The sequence below is a fragment of the Macrosteles quadrilineatus genome, unplaced genomic scaffold (assembly GCF_028750875.1).
Source record: "Macrosteles quadrilineatus isolate MER2022 unplaced genomic scaffold, UCM_ALF_1.0 Scaffold_3__2_contigs__length_128488019, whole genome shotgun sequence".
Classification (NCBI taxonomy): domain Eukaryota; kingdom Metazoa; phylum Arthropoda; class Insecta; order Hemiptera; family Cicadellidae; genus Macrosteles; species Macrosteles quadrilineatus.
Genome location: NW_026542596.1, coordinates 113,076,706 through 113,089,043, shown reverse-complemented (window position 1 = coordinate 113,089,043; position 12,338 = coordinate 113,076,706). Strand labels below are relative to the sequence as shown.

General features: G+C 30.9%; 1 protein-coding gene across 1 annotated transcript in view; it reads right to left on the bottom strand.

Moving 5' to 3' along the window:
* Positions 1-850: 850 nt before the first annotated feature.
* Positions 851-12,338, bottom strand: part of LOC128991144 (disks large 1 tumor suppressor protein-like) — a 166,096-nt gene continuing 154,608 nt past the window's right edge. Inside the window, exon 3 of the mRNA XM_054413907.1 lies at positions 851-955. Within this exon, the coding sequence (XP_054269882.1) occupies positions 882-955 (74 nt within the window). The 3' untranslated portion in view covers positions 851-881. The remainder of the gene's footprint in view (positions 956-12,338) is intronic.

Sequence of the window (12,338 nt, the reverse complement as noted above, 5' to 3'; positions counted from 1 at the left end):
CTGATAAAAACAAAATGGCGGCTGTGTGAGTAACTAAGGACTTCCGGACAGTTTAAATATGATATTTAATTATGTTTCTTACCCAGGAGCAATGCCCTAAAATATTGGTAGAGAGTTCCGGGACACTCTGTATTACATTGAGGAAACATTTAAGAGTAATTTGAATAACACAGTTAAGTAATCAAAACTTCGACTGACAAAGGTTTTGTGGGTAACAATAATTTGTATTACATTTAGAAAAAGTCTCATTAATCTTTTACAGTATACTACGTTAAACAAAAAGGAAGAATCAAGATAAAGAGAATCTATGTAATAATTTACGAACATTGGTAATCGAAAGAAACAAACTGCAAGATTTACCATTTTAAATACAGACTGGTAAAAATTAATGCACTACTGAATTACATTTATAATAGAATATTACTTGAAAACATGATTTAAAGTTCACCAATTTTTTGTCGTATTTTGTCGTAAAATAAAAACAAGCTATTCAATGATCTTGTATCTTGGTAATCCATGAAAAATATTAAGTATTCGGTTGAACCGATTACTTGTTAAAAGTTGATAACACTTTTTGCGCAATACTCCGCTGTATTTTTTTTTAGTATAACAATATTCCACAATAAACAGGTAATTTAAACGTAAAATGGTAAAAACATATGACAACTCCTACTGAAACAAGCATACATTTTTAACATTCTGAGTACACACTTTTAGTCATCAGCATATATTCGTAAATATAAATGTTATAGAGTTTAAATTTATGAACGATTGAATATAATCATGGTCTTAATTAGAATAACCATATATTGAGCATGCATCTTTCTTTTTTCCTTTCAAAAACTATAATTGTCTAGCTCCCATCACCAATCCCAAAAACATTAGTATTTTATGGTTCTATTTATATTCTTACCAAAACGTTTAGCTATCGTCAGACGTTCACTGTTTTCTTTACCTGAAACAGAAATGAAAAATACTTATGTATCACATAATATTGTTAATATGGTCAGGATTTCAATGGTTATTTCTATAAAGTATGGAATAGGATAAATGTACCTAATTTCCAACACTTCAGAAGACATACAAAAGTTCAAGCGCTTTTTAAGAGTAGAACCCACTTAAAGTCCAGTTATACTAAATCCCTACTATTATCTCTATACTACTTACTACGGATCAAATAAATTGGATATTCACCTTTTTTATTACCTCGTTTTAAGCAAGAAATTATCAGAAAAACGAATATTTTCGATGAATTATTGCTGGATTGATAACGCTAAATTTACAAACGAGGAAAACGCAGAATATTTTTCCCTTTTAACGTTCAGTTGGTCTCAACCCCCACGCTATTTCCATCAGCAGATTGTTTCATGATTAAAAGCAAACATTTGTAGCTAATTTTGTCTTTACATGAGAGAAAATGCGCACACAATTCATGAGAAATAAGTTGAGAAATGTTACATGCGGGTCCTTTGTAGCGATGCGGCTGCGGGTGATGTTGCGACTACAATAACAACCGACACGATTAACTGGTAAGGGTGACAGGTTGATAATATATAAACTGGTAATTATTACATTTTGTATTCCTTTTATTGGAGAGAGTTTTTGAATGGAATTCTGATTGCTGATAACCTGGTGTGTTTTCTAGGTAGAAAGATCTACAGTTAAGGTAAATTCCGACTCAATGGATCACTGACATATAGCAAAAAAGTAATTGATTGAATTGCCCATACCTTAAGGGAAGGTTGAAGTCCAATGCTACTACAACTAGACTACCCAAGCCTATTTTACCACAGATATTATTAAAGTAGGATTTGAAAGTAAAAGTATCTTTGAAAACGAGTTAACAATCTTGCTAAGTTTGCAATTTGATTCTTGAGACCGGGGATGTCAGTTAGAAGTCCCATTAACAGTAGAACAGTCAAGCTTCGCAACCACAAAATAACGAGTGAGACTCCGTCACTTGTTATTCTACCAACACACACAATAGCCATCATTAAACTTACGTGACGCATTAATGTGCTTCAACTGTAAATATTGTAGAACCAAAGACTAATTTATGCTTTTGTACGCTGGCACGATTTATATGATGCAGTAATGAGTCACAAACGTGTTTGACACAACTGTAATGTTAATGTTATGTAACACAGCTGGTTATTCGCTATGTAGCGCTTTTCACAAATGCACTCTAAATTTTTGCTGTATCATAACAAATTCAAAAGAAAATTTGAAAAATAACACACAATTTGCAGTTTTTATACGAGGTTGTTGCTAGAGTATGGTGAGTTATGCACATGGTAGTGTGGCATTGACTTCTTATAATTTCATTGTAGTATGGATAGCTTCCAGATTACGTAGAATAATAGTAATGGTTTAAATACCTGATTCTAGCAATGCAATTGCTATGTTCACAACTATTTTCGATCTGCTAAGAGATCATCATCAGGTGAGTACAAGGATGCTTATTTCACATGGATGTCGTCATAATTCATTTTTTACACATACACATACACGGACACACATATGCCGATAAAATAAAATCATAAACAACGAGCATTGGTGTTATTAATGCGGGAATTGAGTCCAATTTCAAGCATCCTGAAGTATACTGGTACTCACCTGATGATGATCCAACTTTAAGCAGATCGAAACTAGTTGTGAATACAACGATTGGATAGCCAAAATCAGGTATTTAAACCATTATTATTAGTTCTTATAATTGATCAGTCTAGATTATACTAAGGAATTTTCAAAATCAATGTGTTTAAATTACAAATGAAGTAAAAGACAAATAAAACAATAAAAAAGTAAATGGCCGCTAACTTACCCCTCTTTTTTAGATGCAAGTTGTGTTCGGTTAATTTAAGATAGGCCTATTCATTAAACTTGTTTTAACCAAAATGTATTTTAAACAAATAACAGTTATAATTTTTCATACATATTGTCGGTATCAGTTTCATGATAGTTGAAAAGTTTGTATTTGAATTACGATGTGGATGATTCATTTTAATAACTCCAGTTGCAGTTGAATGCCATAAAGCCCAATGTCTGAAAGTTGAAAGCTGAGAGAGTCAGTTACAACAGTTCTGACAGCGCCTGATTGATTAATATCACCCTAATAAGCGTGTTTAAGACTTGTATTGACAGTTGGTTGTTTCCATTGATTATGCTGACTATTGTGTATTACAACAGACAAAAGTAAAAAGTATTTAGTAAAAATATATTTTGGAAATTACATAAAGTAAACGTAATACACCGTCACGTTTTTCGTAGTTTGTGATTATAATTATTACAGTATTTCTGAAAATAAAGTGTTAAATTTCTACCTAAAAAATTAAAAATGTACATTTAGAGGAAAACAAAAATAAAATGTGAAAAAAGGCGTGACGCATAGCGGCACGCTATATTTTTTATACCTACCCTATTAGCATTACCCTGTTTATTCCCTCCTGATTCCCCGAATTCCCACCGATAACCCACACCATATCACACCACTAACCTAACCCCCCCCCCCCCCGTTCCACTTCATCATTAAACTTCACAAGTCCACTAGCTTCAATCCCCACCGGCTACAAGGGCAGTGATGAAAAAAAGATGCTTAAGGGTGGGAAATTAAGTTGGCACGGGTTTAATTGAGTTGATTCTTTAAACGGGTTTTGTGAATAAAGATTTCTTGAGAAATCTTAAACTACAATAATTTGCATACTGTACCAAATTTGAAAGTTCATTATAATGAATGTTATTTTCAAATTCACTGTTGTAGTTTTATTCCGGTCAATGAAAACCAGCAACAATCATTATAAATCACTCAGCACGTTGATTGCATTCCTTAGACCCAAACTGTGGGTAATGCGGTAACCAGAATACGAGTCATGGGAACGGGTCAAACCATTACTATGTAAACTTATATTACACACCACCAAAAGATACAAAAAGGTTTTTCACATTCTAAACTACTTTAAAAGCATTATGTCATTGGTGTGACTGAATATTAAGTGTGATGTCATTGTGTGTTTTTTACGGAACCCTCTTAACTGATGAAATATTTTAATAAAGATTGTTAATGTTATCGTTTATAAACATAACTAACTAATAACACTCATTAACACACACGCAAACAAAAGTGCTCAGAATCCAAATCCCATATATTGAACACCTATAACAATTTGAGACAAACTATTTGAACAATTTTAATAATGTTTTGATAAAAGTTAAACAAGGAACACCAACATAGTTTTTATTCGGAAAAGGAATGTATTTATGTAATGATAAACATCCATTTTTAATTTATACAGATAAGAGTACGCTGCTCACAAGTATTAAAAATCACAACATTAAAATATTGTTTCTAAAACATAGCCGTTGTATACCTTTAATCGGTATAAAAGGTATATTTTTAGAAGAGCTGAGCCTATTTTACAGGTGGTAAACCAATTAATTGTTTATAATCAACTGTTCTCTTGACTATATTGAATTTAATTTATGCATTACATTTAACTAGTAAGTACAGTATCATATGAGCGAGTTGTGTTTCAACAATGATGAAATACATATAAAACATAAATTTGCATTAGTAAATGAGCGTATGCATCTTTTCTCCTCTAGGAATCACGTTTTATTACAATCATTCACAGGGTGACTTTTAAGAAACTTCTAAAAGCAATAAAACATTATGCTCACATCGAGTACACTTCATTAGAACACAGTGGATACAGACATACATGTACTTGCTTACATCTGCAACACAGTCAAACTCACATTACCCGTCAAGGGATTAGTGTTGTAATGATAAATGACGATTTTCTGTGGGATTTGTTGCACCTGTAAACCCCGCTAACTGCAACAGATTGATCGATAAATCATTCGACATTTCAAATCCTCTCATCAAATCTACAGGGTGTCCCGGATCTCTACCAATATTTTAGGGCATTGCTCCTGGGTAAGAAACATAACTAAATATCATATTTAAACTGTCCGGAAGTCCTTAGTTACTCACACAGCCGCCATTTTGTTTTTTCAGTTACTATTTTTTTTGTAAAGAATGGTTAAACATACGAAATGGAAACTTTGCACAAACATTTATGACAACTAGACAAAGCTACAAAAAAATTATCACGATTTTTCAAATTCATAAAACAAAATGGCGGCCATTAAAAATTTTTGTAAAATCAATGGTTTTTGAGTTATTTAAGAAAGAAAATTTTAAATGAACGCCATTTTGTTTTATGAATTTGAAAAATCTTCATAATTTTTTTGTAGCTTTGTCTAGTTGTCATAAATGTTTGTGCAAAGTTTCCATTTCGTATGTTTAACCATTCTTTAGAAAAGAATTAATAACTGAAAAAAAAACAAAATGGCGGCTGTGTGAGTAACTAAGGACTTCCGGACAATTTTATATGATATTTAGGTACGTTTCTTACCCAGGAGCAATGACCTATAATATTGGTAGAGAGTTCCGGGACACCCTGTATATTCAGTATCGCATACATAACAGCAAAAGTATTGAGGCTATTTGATTTTCTAAATTCAAGTCATCTGAATGTAGAAATCTTAACCTGCAGTGCTTAACTTTGTAGGTTACTAATCTCGCATGTAGGCAAATCCATTTTTGAACGTTGTTAGGTCCACACCAGTGCTATTTAGTACTAAAAAAGCGGGTTTTTTCAGATGACGGTGAACTACCTCCTTAAATATTTGTGAGTGTATCAAATAAAACCATGTTGGTTTCAAGAACATGTTTTATCCAGTTGTTATTTTATACAGTCACTTTTCAAACTAGGTGTATTTTAGTGATAGCAAATCGTGATATAATTATTACATTATTAATTTACTACGGATGTATTCTAAAATCAAGTATAAATAAATTTATTTGCGAACATTACAAATATTTAATATCCACTTATCAAAACGTACTTTTAGTTATATAATAAATCGAAAAAGTAAAATATGAAATAAAATCTTTAATTAACACCCATTAAACATGTTCAAATAAAATTAATCTTAAAAAAGACGATGAAATAAATACAACAGCCAGAATAAAAAGGCCACTCAATAGGAAAATGAAGGATAGTCTATGTATTTTAAATAATTATAAGAAAGGATATGTAATGAATGCTTGGGAAGAATTGTATATTTATAAAGAAAAATGTAAAAATGTAAAAAAGAGGATTAATGAACAAGTAAATTTCGACTCTAGTTGCAACAATTTATTGAACGGTGCTTCCGGTAAGTAGGGACGCCATTCAAGATTCTCCAGGTCTCTGTTAATGCCGTGATCGGGTTACAATAAGTGTTGTAGGCCTACATGTAAATGTTTTTGTTCGTGCGTGTCAAGATTGTAATTTTTTTTGTTTGAAGCGTTACAAGACATTTCTTTTATTTAATTTCCGTAAATAAAATTATTGAACGAAAAACAATTTATTGGGTTCATACTTTTCATTGTTATTTAAAAATATTGCGTTCAACGCACGAATAAAATGTATTAAACATCAAATGCAATTCTTAATTCCGTTGATTATTTTTATGCTTGTCAATATTTCAACCTTACCTATATTCCATAATTTCAATACAGTACTACATTTTATTTAAATAACAGATATTTGAAACGTCCTTATTAATATAATACGTTTTGGGCGAGAAAATAAATTTAAATTACGGGTGATATTGCGATTTATAACCATGTTCCAATATTCAATTCAAGCGACATGGAAAGAAAGATAAATTCCATGCATCGAGGACATCGGTTTTCTATTTAATTTCCAAACAATTTAACCTCCTTTGGTAAATAATTGTTTTAAAAGTGTTGCCTGATTAAATTGGTCAGATGTCTAATTTAAACGTCAAACTAATGGGATATAGTATGAGTCAGGTAGCTGATAACGTTTATTAGGTTAGAATTTAATCAGGTTTGTATAGGCCTAAACACATGTTACACCTTAAACCCCTTTAAAATACAACCCAGAATTGAGATATTACGACATTGGTTACTTTCAATAATTCTCTGTCGGAAAATAACTAAAGGAAATACCGTGGTATCTAGGTGTTACCATAAATACTATGAAAAGATCAACTCTCCTAAAAGGGTATTTTTCAACTACAGAACAGTGGTCCTTAACTCAGGTTCTTAACAACGACTACGTTAAGTCTTATTTTATACTATATAAAATATGTTTTTGTAGTAACAATTTTTTTAGCTGAAACTAAAATGTATTTAAACTTAAAAAGTATGCATCCAAGCCTATTTAGTTATCTCTACAACTAAATTTTTGAACATCACTGAAAAATAACATGTACTGTTTCAATATAGAACAGGTAGTAGCTTTTAAATAGGTGTAACTTAACATAACTGTACATAAGTAACATACGTTTTTAGTAAATTATTCTGGTTATATAACCAGCTATTCTGAGGTATAAAAGACCATCATTTATTTATTTAAAAATCATAAAAGTAATCCAACAAGCAAAATATAGTTCACCTCTTCAAAGAAAATTATAATTGCTCAATGTAATTTATATACACGGAATTGCAGTAAAGAGGAAACATAAACATAAAGGCAAAACAATACTAGTGCAATGGAATGTTAAGCACTACCAAGTGTGCTTACTTCGACAAAATTGCAAGGAATGTTTATGCCTTGCCAATTAATGTACAATTGTAGAGGTTCCCAATAATTAATTACTCTCACGTAAGTGTGTGTGTGTAGCTTACAACCACTATCTACTCTTTGTAGGTTACAATCAATCAAAAACTTAAAAAAAACTTTTTAGCAGAGGAATTTAAACCATTCAATGTAGTTAAAATGTCGAAATACAATATTTTAAGTTAAATGTAATTATTATGAATGCCATTAATGAATGGAAATCCTTTATTTCATTAAGTTAGGACAAACAATTGTGTATACGAGTATTCTAAATAAAAAGGAATAAACAGGGTCAAACACATTAGTAAATACGCAAGTTTGATAACAACCCTAGGTCAAACATAATCAATTTTTTTGTGAGTGTTTTAACCCTAGATTGCTTAGCTTAGGGTACAATATAAATTGCAAACAACCCATTGACATCTACAACACAATAATTCACATGTATATCACGCAATCGGTGTTGTAATAAATAATAACACTGCAATGCCCACAGTTGCAACACCAGTTTCACAGTGTAATAATAATTCATTACTAATTATTTAAAGACCCCCTTAAGCCATGAGGTCATACATTAATACAACAATTTTTTTGTTAACATAATATCTTGCCAAAATTGCCGTGTCTACGTCTTAAAATTAAATTTCGTCAATGAGAAACGACAACTCATTAGTATAGTTTACAAGCGTAACAATATCAAAGCTTGCTACATTAAAAAGTTATGGCAATTTTGTACTTAATAGCAAATCAACCAGTAGCTTCTGTCGATGGGATTTATTCAGTATACAACTGTATAAGATATTAATTTATCATAAGTGCAGAAGTAATAGCATGAAATTAAAGCCTTTTTAGTATATTTTACATCTAAGTCCATGGCTTGGTTTATGTAATTACGGATGGACAATAATCGTATTGAATCCCTGAAACTGAACAATTAACTCGCAAAGATAAAGCCATTCCTATGAAAACATATTATTTTAGCTCGTAATGATTGCCCTTAAAGCAGGAAAACCCAGCGGACGCAGCACCTAAAGTACTCTTCATCCTGTTTCGCAAAATAGGTATCAATCAATGGAAATTCAATTTCATCGCCGATATTTTCTCTCATTCCGACCAGTACAAAAACTATCGGATTAAATGTTATGGAATTGTTTTATTAGTAAAAAAAGGGTAAATGAATATTAAATTCGTGACTTGGGCGATTTTAGTCAACCTTTAACAAATCGTTTTCAGTACTGATGCATCTAAACTGAAAGTGTATTAATTAACACAATAGGCACCACAAAATCTTTAATGATCAAGTGAAATGTGTTAAAACTACGTGCACAGATTTACACATGATACCTACTTTTATTACGCTGGAAAATTAATTGTATATTATACTTGGTCTACTAATATAACAGCTCAAGAACTAACAAATTAATCAAAAGAGTGTCTAAATGTTGACTAAAAAATTAGTATTTTGATATTTCAAAACTAACACATTCACTAGCAGGTGACACAAGGCTCCTCAAACAGATGATTGTAACAGCTGGTGGACATCGTGTTAAACTTAACTATAGATATAATTGAAAATATACATTAAGTAATGAAATAAATATATTACTTACTCGTTTTATTTAAATAAAAATACAAATGGCGGCCATACATAGTAGGTATTTTAAGCCAAGTATGAATGGAGATGAGTGTAGTATGAATGGCCCGATCTTGTAGTCTTGTTAGTGACTAAGGCCGACATATTCCTTAGACACAGCTGTTAATTAATATCCCATACAGCTAATGGCAACAAAGGGACCTACAGTTTATAGTGGAATCCAAACCACATTTTTGCCATGGTATATACGAATTGGTCTAAATATCAGGATAGTACTGCGGATAGTCGTAGTACTCACTAGAACGGACGTTAATCCACACCAGGGAGTATCGCATCAACTAAAAGGGATATCAAACATAAAACTCCAGAGAAGATACCACCACATAATATTGGTGGGTCAAACGTGCGTATTTAAAAACACTGATGGTAACATTTCGAATCTTCAGTAGCCAACTATTAATAAGTTTGACCCATTTATAAAATTAATGTTTGTAATAAAATACTGAGAAATTTAATTAAAAGTTAACTAGTGACATATTTATAACTGAAAATAGTCCGGCATCCACCGGCGGATAATTAATTATTATGATACGCTTTCATATCCTATATCTAAACATTAACCTACGACCTAGTTAGAGCACTTTGTGTTGCATAATCATAGATCATAAAAGTCACTACGCTCAGGGTAATGAAAATATAAACAGGCCTTTTCCATATTGCTCATTAAATTCTAATTTTAACTGGTTTAATATTCGTGCGACATATTGCTGATCCTGGAATACGATTTTGTTTTTAATGCCACGCTCTGTTAGAGTAGTATAAGGAAAATACTGTATCAACTATTCTCGACGATATAATCATTGGAAACATTTTAAAAATTGATAAAAGAGATCATCTAAAGCAAATTAAATAGGACCTAAAAAAGACATTATGGATTATTTGTTGTAAATATTGATTTTTGGATAAACATATAATTATAATAAGAATTGTCTCTAATATTATTGAGAAATGAAAATTATAATTTTGACTAACCATATAAAAATGACATTACTAAGTACATAGAAAAGAAAAGTTGGCAGGTAACATTGGTAAGATATCAAACGAGATAGCGAACTTAAGTTCTTGATCTTTTAGCACTGCAAGCGGAGTAGAACTTTTTGCTCCGAGTTACTTTATCTTAACCTTTTGTTATACTCCTGTACGTAAAAAATTTAGACCGAACATAATTTCACTATGGTACTGAACAAGTGTGTCTTACGGAAATAAAATTAAATACATTAAAAACCCAGATTGGTTTCTTGTGTGTTGTTAGGTTAAATGTCATTTGTGAAGTTAAACACACAATTAAACGTTTCTATGTGTTAAAAAAAACTATCAAAGCTTTGACATTTTACCGTCTAAAAATCGATCTGAACACAACACCTTTTATTAAATGCGATTTATTAGGATAATTAGTGACCTTGGAACATGGCACCTCATTCCAGAATACATAACACTTGAAATCTAAATCAACATAAAAATATGACAATAGTTACTTATGAACAGTGAAACGACTATTCTATATTTATTTGAAAGTATACTATATTGATTCCACATGAATACAATTCTAACCTTGTCTATTACGTTATTAAAACATTACTTAACTTTTTTGGCACAAATAGAATACCAGGTCTTTAACAGTTCTATATAAACTTTTATAATGTTCCTAACCAACATGCACGCACAAATAAAAGAAACCTTGAAAAAGATAAAATTGAGAAAACAGTTGACAAAGCATCTCTCCATTTACTAGATGATTCCATCGATAGAGCCATATGTTGCTTGAATTGCATTTGCGGTCTCATACGTCTGAGCGAACCATCCGAAATATTTTAAAAGACATTGGAAATTGATTTAAAATAAATAGCACAATTCTAATAAACATCAACCTTCTTGGCTTTTAAAGCTAGAATTAACTTACCCATTTCAATAAAGAATTAAGTTGATGATTAGTTACGATTTAACAAATGTTATTGATTTGTTTAGTTAGTAAATTATTAGTAACATAGCGCCTGTCTATTCGATAGATTGAATTTAAACTAAATTCTGGAAAACGTTCAGTTTTCAGTAGTTTTTATAAAAAGACCTTAAGGGGTGGTTCACGAGCTCGGGACTATCGTAGTACTGTACTACGTAGGACTGCCGGAAATAACCGGTATTTGGGCCGCGACTTAAGGTTTAATATTTCTCTTAAGGTGGATGATAAAAACTGTTAATAAACGTTACTATTTTAAGAGAAGGTTTATTGAACCACGAGAAAGAAATTGCCTATGAGAAAGAAATATTCGAAGGTAAAAATATTAAAATTTTCCGAAAATAGATAGAATAAACTAGATACACAAAACATATTTATGTGTATTTTTATATAAAAATGTTCATCAAATAATAAAATATAAAATAAAACAATAATAAAATTAATAATACGTAGTAAGGTTTACGGACTAATGCTAATAAACTTATAATACAATATGAACAATCGTTTCGTTTCTTTATTTCGCCTCAATCTCAAAATCCCTCTTCTATACCTACATTTTAAGTAAAAAAAAAATAATACGTATTCCTGTACAAAAAAAAATATTTTATAGTTAACGTTTTTAAAGCGTAAATCAATGCCATTTAAAGATTGAAAATAAACGTACTCCCAAATTATAAGTAGTATGTCCAGTGTTTGAATCTTTAATAAAAAAAATTGAACTGACTGTGATGTTAGAGTTAGAAAAATGTAGTAAATTTAAACTACATTACTACACTACAAATAAAAGAAAATGTGTTTTTACATAACTCCATCCCAATTTCCACTGCTAAACCTTTCAGCTTAATTTTCTTGCTTTCATTAATATCCAACAATTCCGATTCGTTTGCTGTATTGTCTATATAACGATGTTTAAATTATTTTAATAGTTATGGGTTCACCATAAATATGTATTTTTAGGTTACTAACAATCAATTTAACAATCGATTATAAAGCACGGTAAAATTGTTAGGACCTCAAGAGTTTTGTGGAGCAATTTCAGGCATATTGTCCTTCAAAAGGTTTTGGATTTTCTTGAATTATTAACGAATATTCT